The sequence below is a fragment of the Enhydra lutris genome, unplaced genomic scaffold (assembly GCF_002288905.1).
Source record: "Enhydra lutris kenyoni isolate GAN:26980312 unplaced genomic scaffold, ASM228890v2 scaffoldscaffold18, whole genome shotgun sequence".
NCBI lineage: Eukaryota > Metazoa > Chordata > Mammalia > Carnivora > Mustelidae > Enhydra > Enhydra lutris.
The window spans coordinates 12,086,686-12,103,467 of NW_019154102.1; the positions used below are offsets into that span (position 1 = coordinate 12,086,686).

Below are 16,782 nucleotides of genomic sequence, written 5' to 3' on the forward strand. Positions count from 1 at the left end.
AGGCAGAGGAGCGAGATCTGGTTTACTTCTGAGGAGTGAAAATCCTGTCGTTGGCTATTTATCTTCCTGGGGGTTCCCCCCATCCTACACTGGCAGCATGTAATTCAAGAGGAACAGGTCACACAGACAACAGCTGACATTCAGAAAGTCGTGGTGTCCACCCTCCCACCCCTCACCCCAGTTATTACATAGTGGGAATTTTAATTTTTATGCTTCCCAATGACAAGTATGGAGAAGAATTTATCTCACACCTCGAATGCTAACTCACACCTCCCTAACCTCATGATATTTAAGAAATTCTAGTGAGAGAATTCCCAGTGAATGCCTCCTCTTCCCCCATTCCCATACACCCAACCCAGATGAAAGTCCTATCTCGGCTAGTGTACAAGTCAGACTGAGAATAACAGCTCGGAAAGGACCACGTGCCCGTGCTTACTGCTCCGCATCTGGACCCAAGACTCTCTGCCTGGGTGATTGTGTCAAACCCCCACTGAAAATACTCCAGTAACTTCTCTCTGCCATTCTTTACCCCTCACAGGCCTCCCCCAACCCTCCCACCTACCCTTCCTCCAGCCTCAGACATTTTCCCAGAATGGATCGTCCTACCTGAAAGGCAGGTATGCCAAGCAAGTGCGAAAGAGGAGACGAGAGAAGGGGGCAAAAAACCCCAGGTACTATCCCTGATCCCTTAACTCTCTTATCCCTGGGCCCTGCTCACAAATGTGCCCCATTTTAATGTTTATTAGAAAGAATTGGATGCAGAGCTGCATGTAACTCACATTCACAACCATCTGTATGAGCCACAGGTCCACAGTGCTGACCAATTCCGTTTGACACTAATGTTACTCTACATGAGTAGAGTTCAATGAGGGTTGATATGGGATGTGACAGAGTAAATCAGAATTAGATTAAAAACAAAAGTTTAGAAACTGATGCTACACTGCCGAGCAAATGGGACCTGAAGGCCAAATTTCCCCTGCCTTCAAGTCATTTTCCCTATTAGAGCGTTTGCCTGCCACCCCCTTGCTGGCAGCACCACAATCACATCAGAAAAGAGAATGGAATGCATACAGGAAGGCTTGAGATATTCCTCTTTAGATACAATACCTATACATTTAATATATAGCAATTAACTTCTGGTCAAGAGTCTGCAGGCAGCAAGCTGTCCCAAGCAGATAGATGGGAGAGGGGGCCCAGAGCTGGGACAAGCACAAAAGACAGGTCCGACAACAATGCCTGCTGTCAGCAGCTGAATTATTTTTATACAGGAATTTTTATCTCTATTGTACAAACAAGTACGTGTCTGTGCAGACTTGTTAAGCAATCCACTTGTATGTAGAATAAGATTTTTTTTTCTTTCTTGCTACCAGTCACACAGCTCCAAGATCAGAAGAAATACATAGTCTTTGAAGCTGCTCAAATGTTTTAGTTAAAAGGACAGCAGTTGTTTTCAAAGATCCAAGAGTATCTTTATCAGAATTAAATTTTTCCTTATTGATTTTTTTCCCCTTAACATAACAAAAACATAACATGAGAAGGTTATGATTTATTATTAAAAATTTTCGCAGCCTTTAAATCATTCTTCAGCAGCCAATGTTCACTTTTAAATGTAAAAGAATAGTTGTGGGGTGTGTGTGTGTGTGTGTGTGTGTGTGTGTGTGTGTTAATCTTAGGATAGAATGGAGTAGGAGAAACTCGTGAGATTTAAGATTTAACATTGGTTAACGTATTGTTTTAGCTGTGAACCCAAAGACTTATGGAGGAAGGGGCTAAAAGAGGCAGTAAATGGTTCATTTCGAGCTGCTCCTTAAATGTAAATGAATGGTGAAGTCATGGTAACCCCTGAGTCAGTAAGGGGTTCAGAGTTTTGTTTTGTTGTTGTTGTTTTTTTTAACCCAAAAAGAAACTCCATATTTAAAAATATAAAAAGATCAAACATGGCATGTAGGGCCTTGCGCTCCATCTAAGGTAAGAATCCAAGCTACACCTTTTTTCTCTAAAAATTAACAGATGTGATTTTTTTTGCATTTTTTTATGCATCATTACATACCAAGAAAGTGAATAACTGATGAATATGAATTTAAATGCCCTGATGCTTAGCATGAGACTTCCTTGTGTTTTGCAGAAAATTCAAAAAGAAAACTGAAACCAGAGGGCAGGGGACACAACAGCACCTGTGTTCTTTTTGAAAGCACCTTCACAGGCTTCACAATAATTCCATTCTTCATTTTAATGGGAGTTTTTAATCAGTGGACTCACCTGTATCTAAAACTCAGATCAAATTGTAGGTGTAATTGTTCATTGCCAATGCTCACAAGAGTGAAGATACAAACACAAACGCATTGTGAGTGACCCAAGGTCCCCAGGTATCCCCTTCATCAACAGGCCTGCTCCACAGTCCCCCTGGGAATTCCCTGGCTGGGCCGGTTCCATTCGGCAAAACAGGCCGCCAACGCTATCTGGAAAGGGTGTGCTGGGCGCCTTCTCACCTCTTTTACAGGAAGTTTAAATCTGATCATCTCACCTTTAGTGGATATAATTTGTTGCTTAGCACTCTACGAACTTGGTATTTTATCTCTGCAGAGAGATCAAAAAGAAAAAAAAAAAAAAAAAAGGGCAGAAGAAGGAGCAAGTTGCAACCCTGGGTAACCTGCGTGCACGGGGCCTTGTCCCAGAGCGGCCACCTGGTCAGGTAAGCCTTCTAGGGGCGTTGCATCAGATCCGCTCACATCAGTCTCCAGGGTGAACCCGGAGATGAAACACTCCGGTTCCCTGTCTGTAAACGTCTCATTCGCCAGTTCTTGGCTGCTTATTTTTTCCAAGTGTTTTGTTTCAGGAAACGTGTGTATTTTCTTTTGTACGTTTTGTGGATTTACCACAACTGGTTCTGACAGCTGTTGATTCTGTCAAATGAACACATTATAAAAAATCCTCTTTAAAATCTCAAGCAACAGTGGACTCAAAAATAATGGTGAAATGTTTTAATGGAGTTCCAGCTGAGAATTGGTTAGAGAAGAAAAAAAAAGTATAACTGAAGGGACAGAAGTCCTTTAAGTCAGCGGTAGATCTGAACCGAATGTCTGTGTGTGCGTGTGTGTGTGCGTGTGTGTGTGTGTGTGCGCGCATACGTGTGCGCGCGCGCACGCATGTGTGTGTGTCTGTGTGTGTGTGTGTGTTGTCTGTGTCTGTGTGTGTGTGTGTTTAATGGGGAGAAAGGGGTGTTGCAAATCACCACAAATATTTACACTGTATTCCCTTTGTTCAAATCACATACTTTTAACAGGAAAAGCTGGAGCTGCGGCTATTTAAAATTTTAAATATTCAAACGCCTGTAATTAACCATATGAAACAAATTATGTCGCATTTCTCCATACCACACATGCAAAAAATTCTGGTGGTGGGTTGGGAGGTGGCAGAGTTGGGGAGATAACTCCAAGAGGAGGAAAGGATGATGTTTTCATTTTGCTATAGATCAAAGGAGAACAAGAATGGAAACTGTAGCATATCGAGCATTTTTACATTGCTGTCTCTCACACTGGGCTATCTAAGTTTACACAATTCCCCAGACTAGCTGCATATTAAGCTTGCTGTGTACAGCTTTATTTCGGTGCGGTGGTGGAAGGAGCATTAATATTCCGGCTCCGCATCTGACACGGCATTTACATGCGCCCATCTGAGCGGCACCTGAGTGCTCCTCCAAGGTGCAGTAACTGTGCGCCTATTGTAAAGGCAAATGAAGCTCACCTATTCCCTGCTGGGGTCAGAAGTGACCTCACCACCCCCCATGCTTCAAATCCTTCCCTTGCCAGCCTAACTCAATGCCATCGCAGAATGACGAATGAGCTCAGAAATAGACCCCAAGTTACTAACCCTGCTAAGAACAGCAAAAGCCTTTGCTGAAATGTTTTAAAAATGCATAGGGAGTGCAGCTGGCCAGTAAAAAGCAGAGAGACAGATTCCAGTGAACCCAATATGGAATACGTTACATTCTAAAACTGATTAGAAATACAGTCTGATGTTTACTGGCTTCAAATTGAGTTTGGCATCAAGCATACTGGCTTTAATAATGCTGGCATTTTTTTTATTATTATTATTTTAAACCCGCCTTTGGTCTCTGGGAGCACATGTGGAGAGCTAAAGCATTCTTATTCGTCAGGTTACATTTCCTGGAAATTAAGTTTGTGACAGAAAATGACTCTAGTAGCAATAATATGGTTCATGCTCAAATTAATTAGGTCATTGTTGTAAAAACTACATGGCAAATTACAAAGGTAAATTTACAGATATTGGCCAGAGCCTCTATACCCTATAAGTGAAGGGGAGAAGCAGTTTAAGGATGCTTATTTACCTGGGTAGAAGGAAAGAAGAGAGGAGGGCGCGATACAATGGCCAATTTTCTATTTGTCATTGCAAATAAAAGTACTGGTTATTAGCCGTTAAATTACATAGTCTGAACATATGAACTTTATTAATGTTCTCCAAATTGACACATAAAATAAAAACCTGCTTGATTTGAGACAGTGTTAAAAATGGGCACTAAGTTAAAATCTTTTTCTTTTTTAATCCTTGTAATAACAACACTGCTGACATAACCATGACCCAAATGAAATCTGAACAAGCAGAAAGGTACTAAAGATCCTTGGTGATTAAATCTGTTGCTAAAAAAGTGGCGAGGTGCCAAGCTGGGTCCAGTTGGATGCTAAGTGCTTTTTATTGCACGAAGCTAGTACTACGGTATGTAAAAACAGACTTGGGCTTGGGGTAAATTTTGTGAAATGATTCCTTTGTGCAGTAAAGGGTGTGAACAGACCAACCAAAGTACATTAAATTCACATTGAATGCTGCAATCTCGGTGCACTTCCCTAGCTGTGCTACTTTGGTTCTATTTCATGTTTTTCCCCAAAGGAAAGCCAAACTTTTCTTCCTTTCTTACTGACTAGTGTGCACAGCCACCATTCATCTATTCTCCCTCCTTAAATACTTTCACTTAAGAAATCACGGAATTCTGAAAAATCCTTCCCTAGGATTTGCACGTTTGTCATATACTCCAATTTAGTCCTCCCACATTATCCAAACTACATTGAGGCTGCGGTGTGAAATTAATGATTTTCCAGGACTCGAAAATGTGCCATTAATATGCATCCAGCTCCCCTCTTCCCTGAGCTTAAGGTTTGCTATCCTGACATTGCCTGCCCGTTTCTACACCCAGTTGCATTTTCCAGCCCATGGGCAGCTCCACAATTAAATGCCACATTCACAAGGAGAAAGGTGTGCAAAAACAGATTTCAGATCCTTTAAAGTAAAAGGCACAACTTGCAGACGCAAGGAATGGGGTGATTTAAGAAATTACAGTACTGTTTTTTTAAGCTTTCACAGAATGAACACAGAGAATGGGAAGGAAACTTTCCCCCTCTGCTCCTGTTCTTGAAGTGAATACATATTTGTGTTTCCAATAAAAGGCCATTTTTACATTAACTGTCTGTAACAGCAGGAGACAGAAAAACTAACACAATCTCTACATCACATACAGGATGATCTTCATATCACGTGGCCCTATCCTCAAAACTATTATTTATAAAAGACAACTAGAAAAATGCACAATGCATCTTTTCTGTGTCACCGAAAGGGTAATGCCTGAAAAACTTTGGGACCTTTGGGATCTTCCACATTTTAGATTTTTTTTTTTCCTTTTTGGCTTTCCGAAGCAAATTTAGCAGCCATGCGGGCCACTGTGTTTAATTAAGCTTTCAAAAGTCCTCTGACAATGCCAACAATTGTAAGACACTTCTGTGGCTCAATCATGCAATCACTGTGACAGTTCTATTTACAATTTGTCTTAGAGAGAGTTTCTCTGACATTGTACTTTGACAAAACATCCAAGCTGCCAGTTCACAACCTTTCTCGGTCTTATTTACAAATACAGCTTGTATATAGGACTCCCAGACTCATGAACATGAGTCTTTGGGTAGTGGCCTCACAAACACAGGCTCCCAGTGAAAATCCCAGATATATATAAGGAAACAATATTCTCTATTCTCTGGATTCAAAAGGTAAGTAAAATGTTCACCAGCACATTGGGGGTTTTTTTGTTTTTGTTTTTTTATTTGCTGTTTGCTTTTTCAGCTACCATGCTAAAAATTCACTTCAGAAGTCAGTGGTTTTTATTCAGAATCACATGAATAAAGAGAAATTAAAAATAAGTAGTCATACTAGGATACTATAATTTATAGTCTCATTTACAATTACACCATGAGGTACACAAATACATCCCCAAATCCAGTCTGAGCTGGGGAAAGAATTAGAACGGGTACAAAAGGAAAAGGCAAGTTGATTTGCTAGATTCTAAAAAGCGTAAGTATGTTATACTTGATTTACCTTTAAGTAACATGCTGCTGTATTTCTGTTTTGAATTAGTATTTCTCCCACCATTAGAGTAACTGTCTTACATATTTTTATCCAGTGATGAGGTATATTGCCTAAACAAATAATTTTGAAATACCCTGATATAAAGGCCTATGTTCATGATTTTAAGGAGAAAAAAATAATATTTATCAATGGCAGTAGACTTGACTACAATTTATAGCACTGGTCATATTTTCTCCCATTCTCTTAAAAAGCTAACTTCATGACAGCCCAATCCTAATTTGAAGATTTCTGTGCATAATAAGCCAAAACCTCAAATCTGACACTGTGGGATTATATTTTTGGCCTTTTCTGTAACTGAACAGCAGTTTCCCATTCACTACTCTTTGATGAGTATTTCCCCCATCATAAAATAGGAGACTAGAAAACACAGCAACACCCCTATTAAAAGGCCTCACTGCCAGTCACAGGCTGCTCATACCTCATGGTGAGTATCTGACCAACAAACATATGCACTGGGCCCCCCACAATATAACCTGCTCATTTCCAGTTAAACGGATACTATTGCAATGGTCTCAATGGATCACAGTCACACAATATTTTGAATATTTGAATGAAATGAAAAAGCAACCTGATTAATGGCGATGTGTTAACGCAAGTACAGGGGAGAAGTACTAGAGTCCAGCCCCTTCTATTAGCCAGGTAAAAATCATCCCTTCTAAAAGAAACACTCATCTTGGAGAGGCCTGTGTCCAGTCAAAATGCATATCACTTTACTAAGGATTTAAGGAACTCTACCTTATTCTCCTATTTGAAAGCCCCCAAATTCTAAGCGTTATTTATCTTAAGAAAAATCTGTCACTGTTTTATTCCTGCTTCCTGCCTATAAAATGGCACAGAGCACACTGAGCTCAAATCCAACTTACATCACTTTAATAAAGCCTTTCCTACACAGCGCTCTTAAATGACTACTTTTATGTGGTTGCCAAACATATTCTTCTAGAGATTCATCAATAGATCTCTCTCCTAATACGGAGCACTGCTTCTCCTTTCTTTTTTGTGACACAATTCAAATATCTACTGAGTGATTATTCTTATTGTTTCCTTCCTTGCCATAAAAAGAAAAGCAGACTTGGAACTCGGAAGACATGCTGGAGAGAAATGGGCTAGTAATAGTGCACAGCCGTCTTCCAATACTTCCCTTCAGAGGCACCTGAGGGCCAGGGCATCTTAATTTATGTGCAATGGTAGAATGTTAATTTCACCATAGGAAACTCTTAATTCATTACTGTGAATTATGAGAAGTTGTGATTCTACTTACTGACATCTCGCTTTGAGATGTGACCACGCTATTTATGTTCAGCCAGTTCCAGGGTGGGAACAGGTGATTAAACACAATGAAAGGAATCAAGGCTTTGTAATTATTTGTGCATGAAAGGTTTACCTCACCTGGGTTGCAGCGCCGGTGCACCCATTGAATATCTTAGCTACCTTACACTGCTGTTCATCTCAGTGAAATCATTTAGTATTAGCACTCTAAAACATATTTTAAATTTGCTTTCTTTTTTCTTTCTTTTGTGTTTGTTTTCATTCTTGTTTTTGGCAGGGTGGGGTGCTTCTCTAGGCTCTGCTATTGCACTAGATTTTAAGAAAGAAAAAAAAACCTTCACGACAACCAGAAGTTAAGGAAAATATCTTTTCTTTCCTTATGTAGATTCACAACTATCACAGTAAAAAGCTTTCACTATAGTGCCTTTCCCCCAGCGTTTAGATTCCTATTCTAAGTACAGAAGCACAGAATTTTGGAGCTGGTTAATCTGAGAGTGAATAACCTATTTGGGACCTTAGTAAGAAGTGTGGTTTTAATTCCTGCTTGACAGACACTGTGTTTTGTCTTTTAAACGAGCAGCTCGATATGTAAATACAATGTTACATCACGCAAGTGTTACTCCATATTTGGTGATTTAGAAAGGCTTTGGATCTCCGAAGACGACAAATCCCCTTCCGCCTGCTCTTGCTTCATTAATCATGCCTTACGTTTTCCTTCCAGTCACAAGACAGCACATGGAAATGGTCATTGCCATCTCCTACTTGCGGGGGTGGGGGGCGTGAACAGGGAGCGGGGGTATGAAATCTTAACCTACCTGTCACATAAACTAACTGTGGCGGATTCTAGAAAAATATTTTGTAAATGCAGCTTCTCTGGTACAGATTTCTCATTTCACTAAACGAAAAGTATCTGAGGGTTATTACAGGAAGCATTAAAAAAAGAAGAAGAAAAAGAAGAAAGAAAGAAAGAAAATGCCACGTTTGATTTTAATGATCAAATTCAGAGGGGTAAAGGAGAAATAATATGACATTTAATCCCCTCTGGACCACTGACCTACTACAGTTCAACTCTGTGGTCAAACTAGGTCAGAAAGACAAGTTTCAGTGAATCAATTGATTATATGCATTATCTTTCCTAAAACTGAACAAACCTTCTGCCTTTTACGGGAGGGGGCAGGGGGAAACAGAAGAAAGGGATCCACCAACAGGCTTGGCATTTTTGTCACCACATACTCTGCATTCACTCTGTCTTGAGTGTTAAATCACTGTTGTTTCACAAAAACACGTTTTAAGGGTGACTATATAGGGTTGCTGTTTATCACTTAGAGTAGGGATTTAAGTCCCTCTGTTAGCCGCTAATTCCTTTTCCCCGTGAGCAGCTCAGAAACCCACACACCTAGCTACCTCTCTGCTAAAATTAACCGAAGGAAGGAGAGCTGTTGAATATGTGTATGTATTTTTCCAAGAGAATTTTTACATTGTGTTATAGCAGAAACAGGGGAAGTCTGGACTGGACATTTGTAAGGGTGACATGTGGTTGTGTAAACCACAAACAAAATCAAGATACATCTGTCAAAACCACATCAGAGACAAGAGAGAGCACAGAGAAGCATTTATCATTTAGCTGAGGAGGCAGGATGCAGGGAGCAGCCGTTCTTGTCAAACCAACCTTTTGAAATTTCCAACATGCCCTTAAACTTTTCGAGTAAGCATGTCTGTGCGCTTCAGCAACTGCCCTCTCTACTCTGGCCTGGCCAGTCGAAAATGGCATCTTAAAGTCAAGGTCACGGTGTCATCCCACCACGGGGCTGTGTTTAATTACAGCCCCATATGGGCTGACAGCCAATATGGATCCAAGGCTAGCCCTGAAGCTCAGTTAACTCCTTCTACCCACTCCGAAATGCCCTGCCAGCCCACCCCACTTCATGGAAGCCTTGAGAACTAACTGTACCCCTAGGGAGGTCTGACTAGGTATTCTGAATCAAAGAGGTCATCGGCCGAACTACCAAATGTCTATGTGGCCACTTTCACCTCCGACTGGTCACCATTGCTGGAGATGGACAGTGGAAACTGGGCCAGACATAGTAAGGTTCAACACTTAAAAATGAGAAGGGGAGAAAAAAAGGAAGAGAAATTCAGCATCAGTAGACCCAGATAGAGGGTATCAGGTGTGTGTAGCACCTACATCTGACTCAGTGAAGTGGAAAATATTTATTTTTTTGTGTTCTGGATGGAAGCAATAGGAATGATTATTTTAACATTACAGGGCTGTCATGGACAGTTCACATGGAGAAATACAGAAAGCACTTCACCACTCCTTAGTGCTTTGGCTATAGCACCTCTGAAAATGAAAAGAAAACATGCAAACAGCTTTTCTCCTTGCTTCTCATTTACCTGCTATGTGTTCCTGTTTGGGGCAAATTCCTCTAGATGACGTTGATAAACAATCGTCATCCTCTGGCGTGACCTGGATGCCAACCTCCACGGGATTGGATGCTTTTTTCATCTCGATTGGTGAAGGGGAAGGTGGCTTATCCACAGCTTTTTCTAAGCAGAGACTGCCATTGCATTGTTTCCGTTTGTGCTCGATAAAAATAAGAATGTCCCCCAATGGGAAGTTCATCTGGCACTGCCCACACGTGAGGAGGTCATGGTCCCCTTCTGGAGCTCCCAAAGGGCCGTGGTCTGGTTCATCATCTGTAAGAATGGCTTCAAGAGGTTCGGCTGTGGTTGGAGAAACAAAAGCACAATTATTAGAGCGCCAGAGAAGAGAGAAAAAGGGGAAATACATTCTCAACCCCATCCCATCCCGCCACATTATATAAAGTGTTTCTAGGCTCCTTCATATAATACCCAGAAAACATGAGCACCTAAAACATATAAGGATATGAAGGTTATCAACAAGAAAGCAAATTTATCAATGAGGCAAATCATCATATACTTAAAGAAAACTCTCTGACTTGCCTAACTCCTGAGAAGACACACACACACACACACACACACACACACACACACACTATAAACTGTGTCTGGTTTGCGAGTTTAGAAACAATGTTGACTGTTAAATAAATCCTTAAGGCAGGGAATATAAAGAAAGCTTAAATAATAACTACCCCCCAAACTGGTAAAAACATGGACTGAAACCAAATTTGTTTCTTTTTTCGTAGAGACTAAGTTGTCCATTGTGCCAAAGAATAAAAGGGGAGGTGGATAAATACATGTACCCTTTGTGTGTGAATGTATATACTCCAAAGTACACAGAGACATAACTTCATAAATTAGAATGCTACTATATCACACAGAAAATGTTCCACATGTACACCGCCATAATAAGAAAACGACTGCATTCACCTGTGAAACGGATCTAAATAATAATCATAACACAGCATAATTCATATTGCCAAAAACCTTTCTGATCTCACTCTCAGCAGTACCACAAAATCAAAGAAATACCAAATTCACTGGCAATTCTTCTCAGACACATTAGCTAAATGGGATACTTTTGAGTACTTAAGAAAATAAGCCAATTAGTCATTTTTTCATTCGGAAGAAAGGAATGCCTAAAATATTCTAAACATGTTTGCACTTGGTGGCCTCCATCACATAAAAATCAGAATGGTCAAGCAAACACCACATTTCAGAACAAGGCTGAGAAGTCCTTTCTTTAGACTTGAAATACTTCGCCTAATGTTGTCAAAGTTGACTAATTTTCTGAATGAGCTCCAAAACGCTTCATTATGGGACTATTTCTACACACATAATCACCAGTGGACAGTATAACAAGGTAGATATGTCTTTCATTCCTATTTCCTTTTTTTTTTAACTTTGCACCAAAATACTCCAGCATCTCATTTGAACAGCTTCTATCATTTTTTAACCTTCCAAAGGGAAAAAGAGAGTTGGTAAGTCTCTGCTCCTGAAACTATATGCTTACTCTAGCCAAAAAAAAAAAAAAAAAAAATTACAAAATAAAAAACACATCCAGGATGCTGCCAGTTAATAAAACTGAAGCAGAAAATGTACAAGTCTTAAACAGTTAATCAGTCTGACCTTCTTTAGCAAGCTGCCAATTTCACATTTAATGAACTTAAAGCCACAGAGAATCAAAAAATAGATTTTAATTTGAGTGTAGAATATTGGAACCGATTTTGATAAAGTGCAAAAATCCAGTGAACTCAGGTTAAATTTATTTCAACCCTACCCAGGCTGAATATTGAGGGGGAAGATCTGGAGTAACTCCCAGATGTGCTGGGTGAAATAATATTGAGAGAGCCCTGCCTAGCTGCACCTGTGCTCAAGTAGGACATGTCATAATTTCTAGCCTCTGGTACTCCTACTAATTTAACATAAGGTCACCACAGGAATATGAAGGTTATATTCCCACTAATAAAGACAGCAAGGTAAGCACTTATGTTTCTTTGCCCAATATACTGACCAAAAGATAAATACAGAATACACATGCACGCTTTTCAAATAAAAGGAGATAAACGGAAGTGCTTTTGCATTATGCTTCTATGTCATTTTTCTCCTACATTTGCTTTCATTTTGACCAAGAGAGGAACCGAATAGGTAAATCATCTCCAAGATCCCTGCTATTTGAATTAAAGATTTTTAAGTACACATCAACAAATGTGGCTTTTGTTGTTGTTGTTGAGCATTAATTACAAGTGCTGAGGTTCACAGATTAAAGAAAGATTCAGAGATAATATATTTTGCTTCATTAAAGTTAGTACGACGTAGAACCTTTGCAAAAAAAAAACGTTTTTTGAACTCCACTGTTAAGATTCTTTTTTTTTTTTTTTTAAATATCCAAGGCCTGATATATTTCTGAAAGTGGAAATATTATTTAGGAGCAAAAGGAAATATTCTCCTAGGTATCAAATAGTTAAAGGTAATGCGGTGCAAACAGACTTGGTTAAAGTCTTCTAAATGTAGTGACTGAACTGATTTACAATCAAAACCAGGAAATGAAGTGGTAATTCAGAGGTTGCTGATTACACCTCCACATTTCACCTAATTAATTTTATAGGAGGCAAAGTTCTTGAAAATAACAAGATGATCAAATGTACAGATATAAAACCTGTAACCTCAACATTTTCTATGCTCTTAACGTAAATTATTGCTAATTAACAAGAATTATATCCTAATGTATGAAATATGTCTAACATCGGGCTTCTTGCAAAACATTTGGCTAGTAATGTTCAGAGAAATACCAAAAGGTGTTCTTATTATTGCTGCTATATTATTAAAAATGAGTCGAAGTGGGGCACAAAGAAAATATGAAAATACAAATCTCTTGGTGTAGTCTACTGATTTGCATTGACATCTTTTCTCAGTGGTAATCAACATTTCCTTTCTGGGCATCTGATAATTTCTCTGTATTTTAATGCAAATTCCTCTTTCCCTAAAAACATTCCTAACCTCAGCCATTTTACCCCCTCCCTCAATTCAACTCCATCCTCCTTCGCCCCCACAATACCATCGTTTCTAAGCTCCGGCCTAAACCTCCCGCTACAAAGCGGGGAGTCCAGGATTGAAGTGGAAGGGAGTGGGCAAATAATCATAATAATTAGCTGCGAATTCTCTACTAGAGGAGAAAGAAATGGAAAATAAAATGCTTCTGCGTTGAAACAGCAAAACAGACTGGAACGTCTCAATGCCCCAGCGGCTGACTGAGATCTCCTTCCTCTGTGCAGTTGTAAAGGAATAAATTTAAAGAAGGGGGGAAAAAAAAAAAAAGCTTTAGAAGAAATGTAGGGAAGGAGCAAGAGAAACGAGGGCTGCTGGGGGAATGGGAGGGGGAAAAGGAGGTATGCCTTCAAGTTTGCTTTCCAAGTCCTTCCTTTTGATTGTCTTAACAGGGTAAGGAAGCAAACCTAGTCTGAAATGCCGAGAGGAAAAGCAAAGAAACAAAAGCGAAGGCTAGGGCGACAGGCCCGGGGCAGGGGGCCCTGCGGGGGCGGGCTTTGCAGAAAGTGAAGTTGGGCGTCGGGACTCTGAGGCACAAAGCAAGCAGCTTGGTGGCTGCAGTCTCCGGCAGCGCTCACTGTAAACACGTGCAGCGGCGGCTGCCGGTCCGTGGGGCTCGGGCCAGGCCGGAGGCGACCGGCAGCCAGGGGCCCCTACTGCCGCGTCCACCGCGGTCCCGCCCGGCCTCAGCGTGAGCACTGTTCCCTGGCCCCGCCAGTTGGAGAAATGGGAAGTGAGGCTTGGGAAACTCGGCCGGTTAACCTGGTGTAGTCTCGGTATCACCACACACACACCTCAAGCGCGGGCCCTGAAATTCATTCTGTGTCCCCAGGCTCACACTTTTTACTTTGGGGGAATCTCTGCAAATGCGTTTCTCCCGCAATTCCGGGCACGAGTGTGCGCAGCGCGGCGGCGGCTGCGGTTATTCATTATTAATGATGCTGCTAGCCCGCATCATTATGATGATAACTATTACTATTGTTGTAATTTCGGGCTCCGAGGCGAGAGCTGCAGGAGGCGGGGGAGCCAAGTGTCGGGCTGCAGAGCCGCTGTGCAAAGCCCGCCGTAGCCGCCGTTGTCCGTGCTTTGCGCGAGGGTGTGGGGGTAGAAGTGAATCGGGAGACTAAGTGCAAACTTGCTGGAGCCCGCCCTTTGGCCTTGCCTCGAAGGCTGAGAGTGCATACTCCTTCCCCCCCCTACCAAAAATGCCTGCCCCCAAAGCGAAAACTGCACCCCACTCAGCGCGCGGCGCACTGGGTTGTCAGCCGCGCTCCCAGCGCTTCTCCGCAGCCCTGGCCAGAAGCATTTTTAAAGTCAAAATGAAGAACAAAGACATAAGGGGTGATGGGGGGAGAAAGGGAATTCTGCCTAACCGTCCGTTTCCCCCACCCCCACCCTCGCAAAGCTCGTCCCTCCCAGGCGGAGAAACGCAGAGCAGGGAGTGGGGGAGGCTCTGGTACAGGTTCAAGTTCGCTGAGCTTTCTTGATCTTGTTCTGCCTCCTAGCGACCGAATGGCTCAGTCAGCCCAAGAAGCTGAGGACTGGGGGGGAGGGGGGGGGGTCTTGAAGACCGGAATGGCTCCCGCCCCCTCTGCGCACCCAGAAAATGAGAAAGAAGCGGCCCCCGCACCCCCTCCATACTAGTCCTTTAACCCAAAGACCGCACTGAGACTAGGCGAGAGGCCGGCTAAACCCACCCAGCTTGGAGTGTTCCGAGATGGACCCGGGGTGGGTGGGGGACAGGGGAGCAGCCCGGACTGCACGCCTTAGTTCGTCCTTTGAGCCCCCAGTGCATCCTTCCGAAGAAGGGCCCGGCTTTCCCGAGTCCTGCGAACACTGCCCTTCCTTCCCGCCGGTACCTGGCCGGGCTGTAACTTCACACCGCCGCGCGCCGCGTCTGCTCCGCATCCGGCGCGGCCGGGGGATTGGGGGGCGGGGGAGAGCGACGAGGGAGGGATGCGCGGGGGTGGGGAGAGGGAGGGCCCCGCAACGTGCCGGGGCGGGGGAGCTTCCAAAGTGTGTGACAAGTTCCAGGGCCTAGTGAAAAATTCAACTCCTTATGCGCACCCCCCAACCCTTTAATAAATACAAAACTGCGTATAGGTAGTGGTTTTAAATCGCATCAAAAATTAAAATAAGGGTCACGAATGAGGAGGGGAAGGAATGTGGGCCCTCTCACGCCTTTCTTTCCCCGGCTGCCAAACTTTCCTAAGTGCCCACCGCCCGCCTTTCCGGACGCACTCTGTTAGCCAGGACCCAGTAACCCACCCACCACCCCCATAAAGGCTCAAAAGGACCACCGCCACCACCACCACCACCACCACCCCTGACCAAGAATGCCCGGGTTAGAGGGCAGGAACTGAAGGGTGGGGTGCACGGAGTACGGAGATCCAGCACTCCCCAAAAACACACTCGCACATACTACTCTGCCCACCTCCCCAACCCCCACTCCTCCACCCCCCACCCCCACACACACCTGGCCAGGCAGAGCTCGGGAGGCCGGGGCTAGTAGTGGCCAGACCCGGTGGGAGCGGGGCAAGGAAAGCACGTGGTGACCTCCCTGCGGTCCGGAGCTGCGGACAAGAACGTCGGGGGGCGGGGGAAGGGGGAGCAGAAGTGTTTTTTCAGTTGCTTTGAAAAATAAAAATGCTTCGCAAAGCTGAGTTTCTCCCCAACCGATTTCGCAGTCTGGTGGGCTGGGAGGACGTCTGGGCATTGTGCTGGGGGCGAGAGTGCCTGTGGACCCGGCTGGCGCGGAGTCGCCGCTCGGCCTGCCGCTGTGCGGGCTGGCCGATTGCTGGCGCGGGGTGGGCGATCCCGAGCAGGGCGGGGGCGCGGCGAGGCCCGGCGAGGCCCGGGCGAGGCCCCGCCGCCGCCGCCGCCCGCTCCCGGGCTGCCGCGCCGCGCTCGGTCCTCTGTCTGTTTGTTGGCAGGAGGCTCCCGCACACGCGGTGCTTGTAAACATTCAGACACGAGATTTTTCCCAATCAAAATCCACTTCCACTTTTTTTGAAAATCTTCCAAAAAATAGTAAGAGGAGGGAGTTCCTCGCTCCCTCTCCATGCCGACGGCGCTCTAGGTTTGCAACTAAAGGGGTTTTAGGGAAGGGGGTAATTGTATTTTCCCCACTCTAATAGAGATTGAGATTTTTGCAGGGGGGGTGGGGGAGTCAAAGAGGAGAGCGTCGCAGAAAACGGCTGGCTGAGCGTTTGGCTTCTGTTTGGGGGCAAGAAATTTTACATCCTCTTGCCTTGTTTTATTTTTGTTTTTATTTTTATCTTATTTTTCACGTCTTTTCGCCGCCACTGAGGTTCGGCGGGGAGGGGCGGGCAGCGGGAACCCAGGCGGCGGCCGCTCGAGCGCCCTCCCTCCATCTCCCGCTCGCCCCGGGCCCTTGCTCCTGCACTTCGGCGGCGGAGGCGCGGAAGGGCAAGCGCGAGGAGCCTGCACAAAAGGCAGCGGGACAAACACCCACCTCGGGACGGAACAAAAGGCGGCAGCGCCGGCCGAGACTCCCGTCCTTCCCGGTCGCCAAGCTATCCGGGCCGCCGCGGCCCCTCTCCACACTCAGCAGACTCCAGAGCGCCGGGGGGCCCCCTCCCACAATCCCACTTTCTCACT

The 16,782-nt window shown here is 43.9% G+C and overlaps 1 protein-coding gene across 5 annotated transcripts in view; it reads right to left on the reverse strand.

Moving 5' to 3' along the window:
• The window catches only part of LOC111148006 (B-cell CLL/lymphoma 11A), a 101,487-nt gene that overhangs the window by 83,440 nt on the left and 1,265 nt on the right, over positions 1-16,782 (reverse strand). For all 5 annotated transcript variants that reach the window (XM_022504340.1, XM_022504341.1, XM_022504339.1 and 2 more), the window contains one exon: positions 10,087-10,416. In XM_022504340.1, coding sequence (XP_022360048.1) covers positions 10,087-10,416 — 330 coding nt within the window. The remainder of the gene's footprint in view (positions 1-10,086; positions 10,417-16,782) is intronic.